Consider the following 20,028-nt stretch of genomic DNA (forward strand, 5'->3'; position numbering starts at 1 on the left):
GTTAACCGCTAAACAGAGAACACAAAACAGAGAACATGTCGCCCCCGCAGCCCCTAAAATATTTACGAATGCGAGAGGAAGTGCTTGGTCGTTTCTTGGTCGTTTTAACGGACGATTTTGTGAAGTTTAGGCTTAACTCAAAGCAGTAGGCTGAGAAACGACAAGCAGATTAAAGTGTGCTAACCATCTGAAGGCAAACAGAGCGTTTAGATAACACTGTACTACTGATACTTATTAGTCTGCTCTTGCTGCAGTAATACATTCTGTGTCTCACAAAATGGAGACAGAATAATCGCTTTAACATCTGTTCGCGGAGAGTTGAATTGGCTGCTTGGGTAAACACACACACACACACACACACACACACACACACACACACACACACAAGCAAACCAGAGATAATGTATTCATGCAAACAAAATAAATATATTTTTCTTCCGGCTATTTACAAACCAGCCCATTTTGGAACCCAATATCCAGATACGCTTATGTGCAGCAAACCAGGATAATTCATTTGACCTAAAATACAGGCATGTAGGAGAAGCACAGTAATAATTTTGAGAGAAAAAGACGAGGCTACAATATTAAAATGTTTACAAGGAGCAGCAATTAGAAATGGAGGCAAAATCAATAGGAAACGTAAATGTCATTAAAGGTTTTAACACTTTTAATTATTACTGAGCAAACAAAAGAGTCAACTTGGAAAAATGAGAACACTACAAAAAACCTTCCTGCGCTGCAGTTGGACAGAGAGACAGAGACGGACACACGGACAGACAGACAAGGTATGTGTATTGTTGTTCTTGGAGGAGCTGATTTGACAAGCACCTCTTACGTTTATTCGAGCCTGGTGGTACACAACCCCGGCCGAGTTGCTGCACGTGCACCGGTACACCCCGCCGTCCTGCACCTGGGTGTGCGTGACGTTCAGCTGGCTGACCACGTGGCCCTCGTGGGTCTCGTAGTGGCCCAGGTGGTGGTGCGCGTCTTTGATGACGGGGTCGTCGTCCAGCGACCAGGAGCACCGGGGGGGCGGCGTGCCCTTGACGTTGCACACCAGGAAGACGGGCTCGTTGGGGTTCACCACCTTCTCGCTGAAGGAGGACAGGATCTTGGGTGTGCCGTCTGCAAGGGGAGGGGGGGGGGGGGGGGGGGGCGAGGTGGAGAAGGGAAGGGAATACGACGGTCAGACACAACGTCGTTCGGCGCCTGTTCGCTTAAATCTGACTTTGGCCAGTAGGGACGTGTGAGGAGGCTGACTAACTGTTGCTTTCCCAGTGTGATCTCTGCTTATGAAGTATTACTCGAGCTAGAAACGTCATTGAGTAAACAACACCATTATACTTATCCCGTGGACTCTGTTATTTTGACCTCGTAGCAGCTTGTCTCTTCAGCCAGAAGAGCTGCTCTTTGTTCTAGTTTCTTTATTTCAGATTATTACAGAGGTTACGTTACATTTTCATGCATTGATTTGGCAGATGCTTTCGTACAGTTCTCCAGTTCTCTCTGAAAATAAGAAGTGGGCGCAACGACGTGGCCTCATTGACTGCATGGTCACCTGCTAAGGTAACGATCGGATGATCGTGCCTACTGAAGCAGTTTTCCTGTCTTTAATTAATCTTGCTATTCCTCTCACGAGAGCTGGTATAATAATGAGACAGCATTAAGAAAGGGAGAAACCTGGACTTTAATCACCATTCTTTCATTATGAACAGTGATCCAGGAGCTTGAGAGACCCTGAGAGCTGTTTGGCCTTTGAAACGTCTGTGCCCGCTCTGATAATCTAGATCTGTTCCACACAATTATAGATTATCAATATCTTCTTTTAAAAGCTCCCCCCGGCCGCAGAAGGACAGTTGCCTGAGCAACGCTGCCAGGGGAAGCTATTGGATTCAAGGCGGTGTGTTCGTGTGGTGTTTCTATGTGCTTGTGAAGTCTGTGGCAATCTTTGTAACGGCGTCCTGCGGCCACAGCTCGACGCCACTTCGGACGTCACGCGTTTCACCTTCGAGGATGACTTGCACAAAGTCCTGTGCAGACATCTTGGCCTTCCTGGCGAAGCACTGATAGGCTCCGCCGTCGCTCTTCGACATGCCCTCCATGATGAGGTTCTCCCGGTTCAGCCCGGTGAAGCGCACGTTGTTGCCGGGGTAGATGATCTCGCCGTTGCGGTACCACGACAGCTCATACTCGTCTGAGCCGCTCACGCTGCAAGACAGAGACACCTTGCTACCCACGCTGCCTTTCACCTTGCGAGGGCTGACCACCGCCTTCAAGGGCTCTGCGCACACAGGAAAGAGAGGAGTGTTGTCATCTCAGAGGAGCCTTCAGAGATTGGTTTTAATGACAATTTGATTGACTGCAAGACATGCTGATCTCAAACTAATATTTTTTTCGCTGCTATAAAGGGAACTTTCCCATCTTGGAATCTGGACTGTTGGTCGGACTGCACAAGAAATCCAAATAATTGTCTATTTTACGTTTTTTGGGGGCAGTCAGAAGAACGTGATGAATCACAAGTTCCTAAATGTTGTTTCTGTTTACCTAACAAGGTCTAAAAACTGTAATCAAAGCAGCAAATCTCACATTTTAGAAATGCACAATTTTTACTTTTACTTGATTAAGAAAAAAAGTGTAATTTGTGTATTTCCCGCTTATCTTGCTAATGAATGAATGAACTAACAAAGACAAAACCCAGCTGTAAATAGGCTCCCTTACGTTTGACATACAGGCGCCCCATCACCTCAGCGTTGCCGTAAATGTTCCACACTTCACAAACATACGTCCCAGAGTCACTGGGCTGCGTGCTCTCTATCAGAAGCCCCGTGGTGGTCTGGCGAAAGCGACTGTCAGGCTCCAGGGGGCTGTTGTCCTTCAGCCAGCGGTACTTGGGCGCCGGGTAGCCCGAGGCCTTACAGGGCAGCTCCACCCGATGATTGATCATCACCTCTCGCTGGTCAAAGCCATCCAGGATGCCTGGCTCAGCATTGGTGGGGTCTGGAAGGAGCAGCGAATGTGGAGTTAATTAGCGCCGAGCGTCGCCAGGCGCTTGAGGAGTGTAATCCAATATTGATTATTGGGAGCACATTCGAGTTCTATTTACTGACTATTTGGTTACGTGCGGGGGTGAGGAGAGAGAGCCAATGGTCAAATTAGTCATAGTGGATCGGTCTGCACGATCCGACTGGACGGACCGTGCACTTGCTCCCCGTGATCATATGCAAGTGTGATCCATGGCATTATCTGCAGACAGTGTGGTCTTTAGGAGGAATGCGGACCTGACACAATGAGGCGCGCGCTGTTGCTCTGCCGGGTCTCGCCGGTGTAGCGGTGGCGTGTGGTGCAGCGGTAGTTATTCAGCCCATCCTCAGGCAGCACGTCCAGAATGTACAAGGCCCCCGTGGATGTGATGAGATATCTTTGTCCTGGAAGAGAGAAAAAAAAAAAAAGATTAAAAGAGCGAATGGAAACACATGAATGGCAGCAGTTATGTGGTTGTTATGTAGGATCAAAACAACGTCTACAGCGTGAAGAATTCATTCCCCCCCCGACACAACAGAAGGATTTCTGTCTCCATCGGGTGTTTGTAGAGTGCACTGCAAATTTGTAGTGAAGTTTCATTCTCACAGCACACAAAGCCCTTTAGGAGTTATCACTTCAATTCAACATGAGATGAGTTTTCTGAAGCAAAATCAAAAAATGGCATCCTGTGTGATGCCAATGAGATTCAAACATAGTAAGACTGTAAATCAGCGAATGAGGGAACAAAAAATCATAAGTCATATGTGCATCAGATCCTTGACCCTGAACACATTTTAGTGTCTTGTTGTTGACTTTTTCCAGTTGCAGTAACCTCCCCGGCGCCAACGGATCGGGAGCCAATCCCTCTCTGGCTGTCAGAGCCAGTTCAGTATGTAGGGTAATATTATGTTAATTCGGCAGATCAAACCAGGCTGAGTGGGGTTGTCAACATCCATAAGGAAGAGAAACCCTCCACTCCGCCATCACACGAATGCCCCCGTTCCCATGGGAACAGATTGATGTCAAAACTGATCGAAAAAGCAATTTCCAGGAGATTGTCTCTCCGGTGCAGAGCGGCGGGCGCGCTGAGACGGACGCAGCTCGGGGAGCCTTTGAGGGCCGAGGAGAGACAGCCGATGTGGACGCGTCCACCAGAAGAAGAAAAAAACACGTGAACCGTGACGTCACGGGGGTCAAAGGAAACAGCGCTCCACAGTTTGACACGTTTTGGGAAAGCCTGCATCCACTCTACATCTTTCCCTTCCGATGGGATGGAAATACAAAATGTGAATTCCAACATCGTACGTGAACAAACGCAGTGATGAATTATCGAGCTCGGTCAATTCATGTCTGGAGAAGATGTTTTTCATAATAAAAGGTCCAACAAAATCCCTGCACATCCAACCACTGATACCTGCATGCAGATTATGAAGAAGATGAGACTGGTGAGGTCCTGTGTGACTCGGATTAGGGGGCGCACAGTGGCGGCGTGGGAGCAGTCCAGGTAGATCAGCCGCGGGTGATTACGCCAAGTTTAACAAGGCTGAGCTGCGGGTTTTATATGTTCTTCAGACATATTATACAAAAGATGTTGGCCCGGTGGGCAAAAGCAACATTTTTGTGGTGCAGATTGTGAATTCATCTGCTGTTTTGGATATTTATCGTTGGGCTTTCAGTGAAAACAGCCGTTCCAATAAGACATCTTGAGATGCTATATACACTGCATGGACACGAAGATGCAGAGGTTTCTCTTCCCTGTGCGGCTCAACAAATTACACGCCACCTCTCGTAGGTCACATAACATCATCCCCTCAAGATCGGAGCGAAAAACAACGGCTATAATTGCACTGTTTCTCCCACATTTCACATCGCTGCCTTGAGTTTCTGTGTTACCAGACACAATAACTGCACCGTCCAAACCAATTAGCCCAACAAATATTAATGAGAAAGAACATAAATGTAATTTTGTGTTAACATCAAACCGCTACATGTTTTAATTTTTCACTTGAGACCAATACGTATGAAAGAAGCAAAGCATGCTTAATATGCTTACATTTAATATGCATTTTTGATGTTTATACATGCAAGGGAAAATCAACCTTGTGGGGTTAAGCAAACGGGGGGGAAATTCAGAGAGAGGCGGGTGAAGAAGCAAAAACTGCACAGCTATTGTAAGCGCTGACCTAGATAGAACCGACAACAGATTCCACGGATTTGATGTCCTGAAGGGCTTTCACTGGTTTACATACAGGGCTGTTAGATGGGCAACAAGCAAGTGGAATCTATAAAGAGACTGAGGGAGGGTGTGTGGCTGGGTACTGAGTGCATGTATGTGTGTGTGTGTGTGTGTGTGTATGTCGATGCCGGCAGCCATGCATGCCTGCCAGTGTGCGAGGCGATTGGAGGGAGGAAATCTTCTCCGAGGTTGAGGGGGCCAGATGCGGAAAAAAAACAAAAAAACATTACTGTTTATGATCATTGCTGGTGCTCTTTTTTTATTTTCACCGGTTCTGTGCCTCGCAGAGGAAGAACCTCGTCGTAAATGTATTTTCTTTTGTTTTTATAGGCTTGTATTTCAGTATTGTTCATTACTGCTTCACATTCCTTTGTAACTGGTCACAGGCAAGAAAGAGATACTAGATGTGCCTTTCAAATGAATAAAAATACATTTTAAACCCTGGACCATATATATAACCGAGCAGCAGCAAAAACAAAATGTAGACATCTCCAAAGCTGTCCACTCTACACACACACACACACACACACTGCCTCTTTCCCTTTTTTCACTCCTCCCTTCTGGCTTCTCCATTTTGATTCTGTACTGGTCCTCTGAAATCTCACTGTGGAATCCATCTTGAGTGAGACAAAATGGTATTTCACTCCAGCCGCTGTGAGCTGCTGCAATTTTCTCCTCAAGCACCTCTATGCTCCCGCAATGCCTTTTAAGACGTCAGAGCTCAGTTATTGTGTTATGACAGAATCAAGTGCGGGCAGAGGGGACGCTACGTGTTGGAGGGGGGGGCTCAAAATGAAAGCTATTGTGTTGAATTGTGTTTTATTGTATTTCTTCCCTTTAATTACACCGTTTTGTCTTTAACTTGCTCACTGCTTCGTTTGGGAAAAATCCACGTCCGTAACGTCGGTACCGTCAAGCACGAAACCCGCGCGCGTTGTCCTTCAGACGCTGAAAAGCTAAACTACTGTGGCGCAGTGAAGTGTATAAACCGCCATGCATTAATTAAGCCAGTAATTGAGGCCTCGGCTCCCGGATGCATTAAAACATCCCCTGGACAGAGATTTTAGTGTTATTGTCAGAAAGTGGAGCCTCTGCCTCCGTCCATCGCCAGGCACTGCTACTGTAAAGTGAAAAAGTGCTCCACTCCACCACACACACTTTATCTAATCATCCTCACTTTGCCAGCGACAGAATCTAATAGGAGCAGCGGGCTCTCGCTGTCGGCAGGCCAAATAAGCCTCGACGTGCAGATGAGCTCGTGTCACAGCATCCTGGCTGCCGGGGGGGGGGTTTATTAAACCAGAGTCGAGCTGGTCAGATCTCAGCTGACGATCTGCACTCGAGAGGATTCGTTGCAAACCGCCGACGGGTTTGTTCTGATCACCCGGGCAAAATGCCATCGGGTGCAGCTGCTAAGGGGTTCATATTTGTGGCATATTACCGCTAATGAATACTACTTTGTGGCATCTCCGTGGCATCTCCGCTCCGTCGGGCGGCCCGGGCCTTTAATCCGAACATGCCGATGCGCGGTAACGTTTGCTATCAAGTACTAAAGACACAGTGAGGCTGAGGCGGATGGGATGTCGTTTGTTTTTTTGCATGAATAGATGATGTGGATCACTGAAATGGTTCAAACGGGACCATGAACATCTGAACCGAGAGTTTAACTAAAAACTACAAATATGAATCTCTAAACAAAATGATGAGATGTTTCAAAAGGGAAATGCAAATCTTTGTGTGCAGATCTTTATGAATTACATTTCACGCTTGGACTAAAGGCAATAGGTTGGAAATGTTCGGCACACACGGCGCTCTCCTCTGTAGAGGATGAGTCGGTGAGTCAGAGTTGTCGTTGTTTAAAGAGGACGCTGGGACCGGCTCTCGGTGCTCCGTGAGTCAGACAGTGAGGAGGGACCCACTTCTAGCCGGGTCAGCAGAGAGAGAGAGAGATGATTAACGGCCTTTTGGATGTTTCGGGTCCCCGACCCACTTCAGACATTCATTTAAAATTAAAAACAGATAAATATCTATCACGAGTCTTTCTGCATCCTTTAAAGAAAAAGCCCCACCCATCCATTTTTTACGAGGCTGGAATACCGCATTGACGTCCGTGGTGTTGATGTCAGAGGAGCGTTCTAACTTCTTCCTGCTCAGAGTCGGGGGAGGGGGGGGGGGGGGGGGAGCAGGACTTTAATCTGAGCTGATTGAGGTCAGATCGCAGGACTGACCTCTCCGCCGTGGAGCTCCTCGGGGCTGCAAGGCTGCATGCGCGGAAACCGAAATGAGCACTGCGACTGTTCTGCAGACCACACCGTGAAATACCTGCCCTCCATCCGTCTGCCGTTTCAATGAATGCAGACGCTTCGGCTCTCTCTTGGACATCCATTTAATTAACATGATAACTGACTGTAATGGAAGAGCAACGTGATACTGAACACAAGGAAAAAGAAGCCCTTTCTGGTGTGGTAATAATGGGAAGGCCCCGTTTTGTCGTGTTGTCATCGACACGTTTTACTGCGTTTGCGCACTCTGTGTAGCAGCAGCACCCCGATTCCACAGGATTAAAACAACATCTTTGACAATTGTTCCCACACAACGCTCACTCTGAGTTTGTGGAGATCAAAAAGGAAATTGTAAAATGATCATTCGTGAGCTTTGCAGGCAGATTTGGTCCTTTGGGAAAGAGCCGAGCTGACTGTTCTCCTCCTTCAATATTCTCATCCAACTCGACGCCAGAAAGCAGAGAAACATATTTCAGTGGACAGAGTCAGTACTTTATTGTGACCACTGAAGTCTGCCGGCCATCAGATATGTGTCTATACGAATGGGCCATAATGTGTGGTCATCAGTGGAAGCGCTGGATAAATTAGGTGTTGGTGGAGAACAGGAGATTTCAAAGGGAAAGAAGGACACTCCAGATGTTGAGCAAACGCAATGTTTCACTTTTGTTTGTGAAACCATATGGATTTCAAAGCTGCATTTAGGCAGTTTGTCATCTTTCAACATGATTGTAATAGCTTGGTGGGAAAAAAAACAATGAAAATGGATTTTGTATGAAAATCTAAGTGGTGGGAAAATAATCATGAAGTGTGTTTGTCTTCAGGCAGGAAATCTGAGAAGAAAAAAAATCAATCCTAGATCATAAAACTAAGGAGTTGGCAGTTAAAATATAAAGTTAGTTTTATAGTTCCATCATCTGGTCAATGAGTCACACATTCATAGACCATAACAAATGCAGAGTAGCTTGCAAATATAACTTTAAAATAATACTATTAAACTCAGGTAGAATTAGAAAAGCCGTCGGCACCTTTTAAAATCACCGATAAAAATGTCCTTCTCTCAATGCAGCTGCTGGGTGAATAGACGACAGAGCCGCCATTGAAGCCTCGGTGAAGAAGGCGCCCTTGGTTCGGCAAACGTTTTTGGCATCAGAGACTCTCTGTCTCTTCTTCAGCCTCAAAAAACCCTCTTGTGTTGCCGCTTGGCTCATTCTACTTCCTCCCCCGCTCTGCCTCTCCCTCTGTGTCCTGAATGCTAAAACACCGGTGGGCTGTGTGTCAGAACACTGCAACGAAATCCTGCAGTCTCAGACGCCCCCACATCCAGCAGGCACCTCCCTTCACCTCCACGCACCGAGGCCAAGGCTGCCTTCTGCCAAAGACGTTGTTCAACATATTTATTAATGGATCATTTGGAGGGAAAAGATTAATCAAAATTACAAAATGGAAAGTTTTAACAATTCTTCTGAGGGATGCTCAAAAATACAAAGACTAATGATGTACAAGGAGCAATTAAGTTGACTTTGAACGTACAGAAATAGACATAAGAGCTATAAACCACGGCAGCAAAGCCGAGCAAAGCAAACATTTACTACGGTGCACATGTAGGAATATGTATATTTAAAATACTATGATGAATGTTAAGGGGGACGTTGGATTTTAAGGATCTGAAAATGCGGCCATTGGGTGAATAAGAGAGAATACGTGTTTCATTGTAAATTTCCCTGAAAAGATCCCTTTGTTTTAAAAAATAATGTATTCAATTATCCAATTACCAAAAGTCACCAGGGCGTCATCAACAGGTCTGAATGTCAGCATAAGGTGTGTCCTCATTGCTTTGTATTATTAGTTAACGCTATTAGGGCCACTACTCACTTGATGTGTTCAAATAACCCTTACATGGCATGTGGTAAGGTGTTTCATTATATTATATTACTCTTTTACACCAGAAGCGGTTGTGAAAGAGGCCGAGTGAAATGCAGTGACTGTCAGTGTTATACCACCCGTCTATTAAATAAAAAATGGGTTTTCATTCATCATAAATAATTTGTGCGTTGCAATCCATGCAAGAAATGTCCAACTGCCATGAGATGAACAATTCATATTTAATGAACAACTAAACAAGTGAAGGATGTCTTCTTAATAAATCATGTGACCCTGATGCTGCTTCTGGTCAGATCGCTGCTGGATATTGAGGAACACAGATTTAGTGGACACAAAGGCATGAAATCATATGCAAAAATGAGTGAAACATGTTTTCATGAATACACTTAACTTATTTAATTTTGCCACTATTACTACAAGTATTGCTTCTGACAGAGTGTTTTTAAGGCTGCCGGCTAGCTAACGAACTGTGGATGTACAGCAACTTGCTGAGCTTTGCTGCAGGCGAGCAGCCGCATCACAAAAAAACTGCTAAAGAAAAAAGGAGAGTCAGGCCTCCGAGGTTTAAGAGTCTGCCGGTTTGTTGATGTCTTTGATGAGGTTGGCCAGCCAGTAATCTCTGCTGAAGCCCGGAGACATTAAACAGCATGTTGCTGGGCAGGTGTGTGCATTGAAGAAGGTCGGGGACAGCCGCATCAAAACAACAATTGCACCATCCGATGCCACCACCAGAACACCTGTCTGCTCAGATGCCCGTGGGAATTGATGACGAGTTTGAAGGCAGAGCGAGCGAGTCCTGTGGTCTAATTCACATTAGCGCTCAGATCTTCTTGTTAGACTCGTCCCTTGTATAAAATAAAGATGACGATACCACAAAACTGTGGCTACAAAGGTGTATCTCAGAGCAAAGGCCCGACGATACGAGCCGGTACTCCTCCTGCCTCCATGCTTTGTCTTGCTGCACATTTTTCCACGGCCAAATGGCCAGCTACCTAATCTAATCATTTACTTAGCACTACTACATTACAGTCTGCTTTAATTAAAAAGAAAAAACATCAGGAGGAGAAACTGTTGTCATCTGTTGCTCTCTGCGTTTGACTCTGTGTCTGGAAAATTACACTCAGATGGATAGTAAAATGAGTAATTAAATCTAGCCTTCTATTCCAACCATACTGGAGAGAGACCATGTTGGCTTTGGGCTGTGTGCTTGTGTGTGTGTGTGTGTGTGTGTGTGTGCAACACGTGTAGCAGTCTGCCATCATAACCTAATTATTGCAGCAGCTTAACAACAGCAATTAGCACATTTCCATCAGACGACACTAATCTGTGAACACCATTCCAGCACCATTCAGGACCAACACACCACGAGCGAGAGAGCGAGAGACTTAATTCACTGTTGAGCTACTGGCAATGCTAAATCCATATCTATAGAGCTGTGAAAATTGCTTATGGTAATTGCAGTTATTGTAAAACTAGGCTGAAGCTTTAATGAAATTTCAAATTTTAATCATTTGTTTTTTTTTGTATAGTCCACATTTACAGACTTCTCCCCCGAGGGACCCCGTATTTCCTCATCTGATTTCCCAATAAAGCGCCTTTTGCTTGGAATTGTTCCAAACAATAATTTCCTCTCACCATGGGGAGATGGAGAATGCATGGGTGTATTTAGGTATAAAGAAGTGTAAACATCTCTAGCATTAAATATCCTGGGGGTGAAATTTTGTGAGCATTTGCAACATGAGTCCGGTATTTAATCTGCTTTAAGCTCCGTTTTTGGTCTCCACCTAATCCCGAGGGCGAATATATGACGGTTTAGCTGCCTGCTGCCACGTTGTTCACCAACTAGTCGCCCACTTGTTGGTGCTGGACACAGCGCGTCCTTAGAGACGTTTTGCTGAAAACAGCCGCAAACAACAAGCGGTGAGGGCGAAACAAAACCTAAAACCTAAAACCAAAACAATGAGCCAACGGATAATTAAAAAAAACGATCTGCAGAGGTGGGTGAGAACTCACTCACCCTCACAAACAACTAGTCATTGATAGAAAACATCATCTTTGTATAAAATCATTGATTACAGTTGCTTTAAAGATCTTGTGCAGAGATTTTTTCATTTTGTAAATAATTCCTATTATTTTTTGCTGAAGGGTATTTCCAATCTTTACCACTACATTTTGTTGAGAAAGTTTTAATAAGTTGCTTGTGGAAAATTCTCCAGTTAAGCTTTATGACTAATGCAGCGTTTTTTGAAGATTGCTTCCTCTTGAGGATGGAGCGCTAGTGCACCAGTCAAAACATGTAAAAGGTGGAGCACTACAGCAGCTTCTGTGCATACAACTGCTTCGGAATAACACAGCCTCCCTCCTTTCTCAGCCCCCTCATTTTCCCATCTCCCTGCCTCCCTCCAGCCTCTAACCCCCCCCCCTCCCTCCTCCCTCACTTCCTACGCAGAGATGCATGTTGAGTGATAGGCCTGTGGATGAGTCCGGACAGTGCGTCTGAGGCCCTGGTTTTTAATAGGGTTCTGTTCCCAGTAATTATGCTGACACAATTTGATCAGCACGGGGCTAAGTATCTTCATCTGAGGGAGATCGGGGGGAATTAACGCTGATGTAATAAGTACAATTTGTCACTATTAAGACAGAGGTGTTGACAGGCGCTGGTGTTGTCAGGGCAACCGATGGCGCTCCCTCGCCACAGTGGGTTTTCTGCTGCATCCGGCGAGCAGAGCTGTCGGGGCCCCCTCAATAATCGATTCCTCGAGGTTGACCGGCGCAGGCCGGAGCGCACGTACCGTACCGTGACACACTGAGGGACACGGAACCAGGATGTGCCGCAGTGTCACACGCCGGCAGGAACGCACTACAACACGGCAAAAAAACGGCACGTACTGTACGATGTCGATGTCACGCCTGAGAGCGGCCGCCAGCAGCTTCACGCACTGATATGTGGACTAGTGGACACTCACAAACCTCTTGCCGGTCTGCTACTCGGCAAAGGTAACATGATGCACTAATGAGACGAGATTTCCGGCCTCCCTCGTTGCCGGGGAGACAGCCGATGCCAAGATCTTGACCCTCCAATCCATCTCATCGAGCATTTCTCTGAAAGTGGTCCGCGTTAGCGGTTTATACGAGAGGTGGATGTGCAAAATAAGCTCAATAAAATGTGAGCTTCTGGCTGCAATCGCAGTTTCAGTGTAATAATATTGATTTGATGAAACCCTAAGCGGTTTGCTTCACAAAGTTAAGATTTTTAAAGCGTACATGTTCAGTGTCACCTTGCTAAATCAAAATGTATGAATTAGAATCCTTGAGATTTCAGTCCTGGTGTCATTCTGTAATAGCGAGTGTGCCCCAAAAAGAGTCTATTATTTTAGTCCACAATCTTCTTGTATTTTCAGCAAATATTTCCTTACATTTATCTTATTTTACCAAAACATTCAATGTTTTTTACTTCAAAATACATCCAGCAAAAGCATTTCCATATTCCTTCCAGTATATATTTGCCTATAAAGATTTCATGGTTGTTATTGCCTGTCACTATAAAAGCCCAGGTGTTAATATTGAAAGTAATCATAGGAAATTACGATTATCTGCTCTAGTGTCACGGTCGTGGTATTGTTTATATGTAGAATCATAGTAATGCTACTATTGACACATGGGATTTTCTCAAAGCGAGCCAAAATGTCTTTAGGGAAAAAGGCCTAGAAAAACCTGAGAGGTATTCAAAGATGAATTGAACACTTCAATGATCAGTATTGTAAAATGAATGGAGATCCACCATGTTGTTTTTGTTGTCGTTGCTTCCTATCTGTAAAGCCCTCACGGCTCCAGACTCCAACACAAACACACAAAGTCAAACCCGGCAAGCTACAACGATGCCATCGATCCAAACACACTGCTCAAATATCTCTGTCGGGCCGCGGCTCAATCGCCTGTAATGCAAAACCTGGGAGTCAATCTTACATCATTTCCAAATCCATATCAACCGTGGATATTAATGGTGAATATTTTGAGCTTTCGGCGAGTGGAGCTGTAATAGCCACTCAGATGGACACCAGTGGAAAGTCACGCTTCTAGAGCCAAACACAAAGAAGTAAACAAAAGAAGTGATCGGGTTGTGGCCGGTTTTCCCTCCACTACATCTGTTGCCTCAGGGCCATTGAGTACTCTAAAGGACATGAAATAAATCTATCCATCGATTGCTTCCCCGAGAAAAGACATGCTATCAAAAGTATTGACAGCATTTGTCATAAATTACGATTCTAATATTATTGATGGCTGCGCCCTTTTAAAAGCTTTAGGAAAAGGTCGGCATAAATGCCGTCCTGTTAAGAACATACAAGCTGCACTGCAAACTGGGCCAGTATCATGTTACATTACGTCAGCCAGTAAGACATTCTAGATTGAACAATCATTTCTGCACAGAAGTTACCAAGCGTGTGTTGTCTTTCACAATAAAAGACAACACTTAGTATTTTAACATTGCACGATTGCTTAATGCAAAATGCCCAGTCATTCATCACACATTCAGGGTTACACACTGGCCCCGAGGAGAGAAGGATGTGAAGGAGAGGAAGACATGATGCGATACGTAGCTGCTACTAAAAATCAGTGTTTGCACGGAGAGGAAGTCAACAAAGACGGAAAAGGTGAGGACAGGTGAGGACAGGAGGAAAGGGAACAGAGGGGAAGGACATGAGTATCAGAGCTCCAGGAAACACATGACTGCAACACAACCTGCAGCCCGAAGCGCCTCGGTGCACTTTGAGTGAGAAATGCAAAGTACACACAAGAGGTGGAGCAGGGCACCAAAAACACGCAAACAGGTACGTGAGGTCTGTCCATGATGAAGTCCGTAGGCTGAAAAAATCATGAAAAGGCGATTCCATCCATCTCTTTACATGCATCAAACTGTATCATAAAGCCCCTCTTTTGCTCCCTCTTGTGTAACATCTGCCCCTCCGTCTCTTCTGCCAAAGTTTTCAGCTTTTAAATATTAATGCGTTTTGTTTTTTGTTTTTTTTTAACTAAAAAGCTGTGCCACTGCAATAACAGAGCGCGCCTTTCCCCTGCGCCTCGTATCTGAATGACTCAGGCTTTTGTCAAATAAATATGAAAAATAAATGTTCTAAATGTGTGTGTGTGTCAAAATGAAGCATTGATAGCATAGCATCCCCTGTCCACCCATACATTTGTGTAAGTAAACGGTCAATGCAGCTTGTGTGCGACTGCTCTTCTTCCATCAAGAACACTCGCAAGGATTTTTAACGCCGCCCCGTCTGCTCTGAAATGTCCTTGATGAGAGCGAGTGAGACCACACTGCGGGGGGGGGGGGTCACTAAAGATCCCTGCCATGTCACATTGTCATCAGAATGTGACATAAAAGTCTGCGACGTCTGACATTAGCTAAAGGTCGCACATAGACTCTTTCCACGGCCGCCATGGCTGCGAGCCTCAGAGGGGTACACGCCATCGTCCAACCACACGGCGCGGACGCAGGAAGTGATACGATCTGTTGCTCGATTGGTGCCGCGTCGTGACATAACCGCCCCCCCGGCAGCTCAAATCCGGATTTGGATGCTGAGGACTCGTGATGAGGAAAAATGTTGTGTTGTTTTTTGTTTGACACGGGGCTTGTTAGCGCTCGGAAACACGCACTCATCTGGGAACCGTGGTGTAAAGCGCCGGGGATGGAGAGAGACGGCGCGGACAGGAATTGTGCTCTCTGGTTATGGGATCTGATGGGGCATCTGTTATTTTGTAGCTCCTAGTCTATGACACACACACACAAACACACACATTTGCCTGATATGCTGTGATGTACAATTTTCCGGCATTGTCTTGGCAGGCATTATTTTCCCTTCTGTGTGTGTGTGTGTGTGTGTGTGTGTGTGTGTGTGTGTGTGTGTGTGTGTGTGTGTAAGGCTCAGTCAGCACTTCCACATGCTGTCCAGCTGACATCAGGAGGCCAGGAGTTACTGAGTACAAGCCAGGCAGCCCCCATCCAGAGGATCTATGCATCCTAACGCTTCTCTGATCTCCTTTCCCCCTTTTTCCTTGATATAAGTTCAGGTTTTTTTTTTTTTTACGTTCTCTTCGCTTCCTCGTCTTTTATCCGTTATGACTGTCTCTGTGCATCTCTCTCTTTAATCTTTCTATTTGTGTCATTCTCTCTGTGCCTTCTTCTCTGTCCTCTCGTCATTGTCTCCCTACTTCTTCCTCTTTTCTTATCTGTCTATCCGCATCTGTCTCTCTCTCTCTCTCTCTCTCTCTCTCTGTGTGCAACTCTTCCTCTCTCCTTCCTCTCTTTCTCAAAGCAAACACTGCCTCTCCTTGTCCCCAGTCAAAGCCTCTCCTGTGTCCTCTGTGCACCGTTTTGGAGAGCCACTGCAGGCCTGCCGCTCAGTATGCACAGTGGCCACGTGGCCCGACAATGGCTCATTTCAACCTCAATTTCCCTCGAAATGAATGGGAGCCCACCTCGGTGCACGCGGCATGCCTTTTAATTGGCCCGAGTTAGATTCAAACCATTAAACCACTGATGTCGACACATCTCCGCCGCGCCCATTGGCCTCTCTCTCCTCGACCCCCATTCACACACACACACACACACACACACACACACCCTCTTTCCCTCCCTGGCTGCCAGAACATAAACGTCTTATCTCTCGGCCCCAACCGTGCACAGACGCCATGAATATTCAGCAGCTTCCATCTCCGTTTCGGCAGACAGTAAGCGCATGCCTGCAATTGCTCGCATACACACACACACACACACACACACACACACGCACGCACACAGATGCAGACAAAAACACACATATTTAAACACACATGCATACACGCACACAAACCGGGCCCACTCTTTAAAAACGGGCTTTGTTTGCGCTCTGCTGAGTTGAGCTCGTTTGTCTCTTTCCCCTCATTTGCTACAGTATGAGCTGTGTATATCTGAGAGATATTGATTAAAAGCCCAGGGAGAGGCGCCACAGCCGATCTCGCAACGTGCAGATAGTCGCCCCATTGTATGTGCACCAAATCAACATTTTTCACTTTAGAATATCAATAAGACTTACCTGATTCCAAGAGAGGGGGGCGAGAGGCATGAAACAGAGAGAGAGAGGGGGAAAGGGTTAGATGTTTGCTCTGCAGTATGAGAATACAACATGACCGAGTATAGCGGGTGAGGTGTGTACTGTTAAAAAACATTGCTACTGTGTGTTATATGCATGTCTTATGCATCAACTGTAATTAGGACAACTGTTGGCACTGATGTCAGTGGATCAAAAATCAAAACAATGTTTTCTGCAATGCACCTGAAAACAAACATAAACAAGTGAGAACGGCTCAAGCGATTGAAAGAGAAAGGTGAACAAAGACGAAGGAGCTGCTCTTCGCCTGGTACAAATTCGGCGGAAGAATGGCATCTGCTCCGATCAGTCGGGTCATTAAATAAAGAGCAGATTAATCAGGGAGTGCCCCGTGGCATGAGCTGCCCAAGCTTGTTTTACCAGAGGCGAGGCCCGGGAACGCGGTGTGTTTCATCTCGCCCCCAAACAGGGCCCGGCCCGCGGCCCCCGGCTCTACTCCAGCAGCCCCTTTGAAATATTTCACTGCAAATTCACAATAGCCCAATCCCCCCGTGGATGTTGGCGAAAGATGAAAGAGGTAGCGTGCACTGGTTCTCTGTCCGCGCCGCTCGCTCTCCATTCTCTCCAGAGAGAGAGAGAGAGAGAGAGAGAATAGAGGGAGAAAAAAAGAAAGTGAATACTCAAGCAGCTCCTGCAGTCTTCAACCATTTTACACTACCTGCTTTGATCTCCCTACAGCACGCCGCCGTCATAGCAACGGATCAAAATCTCATTGTCTTTGTACCAGAGGCTTCTCTCTCCGTCTCCTACCTCAGTTTGACTCAGGCGCGTTTTATTTGCTTGTCTAAGCCGTCCCTTCTTCTCCCTCTGTGACTCTCATCCTCCTGGTTGCTGGGAGGGTTTTCCTCCCCGTTTAGCTCGTTAGTCTGTGGCGGTTAGCCGGCAGGATCAATTACGGGGGAATGTGAGGCGGCCTCTCGGTATCATTACCCAGCAAAAAAAAAAAAAACTATATTGGTTCAGTCTGAGGGGAACACATGGGCAGTGTGATTATTATAGCAGCCTGTTCCTATTCCGGCTCTTTGTCAGCATCCGCTAGCGGCCTCACAGACTCCCCCCGTTACGTTCCGATCTGGAGATCCTCTCGTGTTCACTTTGATCACAGTCAATATCTGAACCGGGGGGGGGGGGGGGGGAGAAGGCGAGATAAACGTTCCTGGTGCCGCGGCAACGTGTCAAATTCAGAATGAGACTTCATGCGGCGCTGGGGTACAAAGAAGACGAAGAATAAAGCCTTCATCACCGAGGACCATGCGTACGGTTAACTTCAGCATCGAGAAACGCAACCCCGGGCTGCTAATAATGTATTTCCCTGGGTTCTATTTAGCTGTTTAGAACAACAACAAAACAAAAAGACACAAAAAAACATTAAAACATTAAAACCTTCTGAACGGCTACTGAATGAACTTTTTATTTTCCGGGCTCAAAGACAAACCTTTTTAAGCCTAACCCTGGAATGAGAGTTTAAAATTAAATTTCAACATAACCTCTATCTTCTGTGGACGATTTTGTGATCCCATTAAAAGCTGGAAATTTTGAAATTGTTTTGGCTTTCAATCTCAAATGAGCTTATCACATCTGACTAGAATAATGTGTAATATATTTCATTAAAGGCACGATGGCCTCAAAACTGGTAGTACCATAAAAAGGTGGCCAGCAATCAGAGTTATAACTAAAGATATAACTAACCGTAAATCTGATGTAGAAAAAAACAAATCAATGAAATTGCATTGTAAATCATTAGAATGCAGAAGTTCTAAGTATTGGTAGATCACCCTCTCAGGGCTGCTGTGATGAGTTCTGATGTCTCCCAGTCGGCTCTTTATCTGTGATGAACATTCCCCTCATCCTCCCTCTCCCATGTTTCTCTCCCTCATTCTCAATAACTCACATCTGTTCTTTCCGTTGTTCTGTACGGCCCAAATCCCCTTTTGTTTCACACTCTTCCTCCCTCGCCTTCTCTGTCCCCATTTCAGTCTCTCCCTCCCTCCCTCCCTCCCTCCCTCCCTCTCCCTCTGAGGGCAGACTGGGGGAGTAATCCAGCCTCCTCAGACAGCTGCACATCACCAGCTGTCTGAGGAAGCTGCCCTCTCTCACTCCTCTTCCTCCGTCTGACTCCCATCCTCCTTCCTTGTCTCCCCCCCCCCCCCCTCCCCTCCCCTCGGCCTCTCCGGGCTCATCTGAATATACCGAGTGGGTGCAGCCAGATGCAGCCCGTCACTGCTGTCGGATTGTGACACAAATTACCTCTATTTGATGGTTAATGGAGCCATTTAGTGTCAACCAATGCTGCACTGTTACAGCAGGAGGAAAGGGATTTTACATCAGTTTAAGCTACACTCTTATGGAAACATCACATCAAATTTAATATACGGGCTTTTCTCAATACATTGATATCATCGATTAAAAGGTAAACAAGAAAGGAAACCGCTGTATATGGTTCTTTTGTATTTCCCTTATGTACAGTGCATATTATTGTTTTTTGTTTTCATTGTGAAATTCAGATGAATTTGTGTATTTATTGTACAAAGTTCATCCTTGTGCACTTTGCAAATACTGTTTAGAAAACGTTTTTATAGAGGTTGACTATGATTAAGAGGATTCCGATTTTAACTAATCTAACTGTCTTTTATGATTAAAGCCTGCTACACTGAAACCGAAACAACGGGTTTTAAGGATGCAGTGCAGCGTGCGCCATTGATTCCAGTGAAATTCTGTTTTATCCTCTCATAAGTATCGTGACAAGGCTGCGTGTTCTCTCCGCTGGCATCGCATGGTTTATGCATTTCCCTGCATGTGTGTGGATAGAGGACAGAAGACCAGAGGGAGGAAGGGCAGGGGCTCAGGAGGTAGAAGGAAGAATCTTAATGACGGAGCGTACGGGACTGGTCGGGGAGAAATCCACACGCCACAAGGTCACAGTTTGCATTCGTCAAGGATTAATTCATTAAAGATTGCATTCTGGGATCGTTTCATGAAGCAAAGGTCACATTGCACTGCCTTGCTCCTGCCATCATTTCACACTTTGGGGCCAAAACTCAGGGACAAATTCAGGATTTTGTTGCAGTTTCATTGCAAACAGAAAAGGGTAACTTAAAGTATTAAAGGAGGTTCAGGTCTCTGAATAATACATCTTTATAACAAGGTTTATTTTATAAAATGGCAATTGGCAATTACTGTAGATAAGTAATAAGTAATAGTACGTTAACACTGACCTGTTGCGATTTGGACAAATTAACTGCAATTTACTTGTATCCGAAGCAAAACACTGATCAACAGAAAATCATATATATATATATATATATATATATATATATATATATATATATATATATATATATATATATATATATAGACCGTTTAGTTTAAAGGCCCACAATGTCTTTTTTCTGCATCAGATCACACACAAACACACACACACGGGAGATTAGTCACGTCTCACTGGGAACTTAAA

General features: G+C 45.5%; 1 protein-coding gene across 4 annotated transcripts in view; it reads right to left on the reverse strand.

The window, feature by feature from the left end:
- dscamb (Down syndrome cell adhesion molecule b) overlaps nucleotides 1–20,028 on the reverse strand; it is an 88,491-nt gene that overhangs the window by 28,982 nt on the left and 39,481 nt on the right. For all 4 annotated transcript variants that reach the window (XM_062561097.1, XM_062561098.1, XM_062561096.1 and 1 more), the window contains exons 4-7: nucleotides 3,279–3,425; nucleotides 2,719–2,997; nucleotides 2,006–2,281; nucleotides 829–1,125 (exon numbers count right to left, since the gene is read on the reverse strand). In XM_062561097.1, the coding sequence (XP_062417081.1) occupies nucleotides 829–1,125; nucleotides 2,006–2,281; nucleotides 2,719–2,997; nucleotides 3,279–3,425 (999 nt within the window). The remainder of the gene's footprint in view (nucleotides 1–828; nucleotides 1,126–2,005; nucleotides 2,282–2,718; nucleotides 2,998–3,278; nucleotides 3,426–20,028) is intronic.

Source organism: Pungitius pungitius, chromosome 3 (genome assembly GCF_949316345.1).
Source record: "Pungitius pungitius chromosome 3, fPunPun2.1, whole genome shotgun sequence".
Lineage (NCBI taxonomy): Eukaryota > Metazoa > Chordata > Actinopteri > Perciformes > Gasterosteidae > Pungitius > Pungitius pungitius.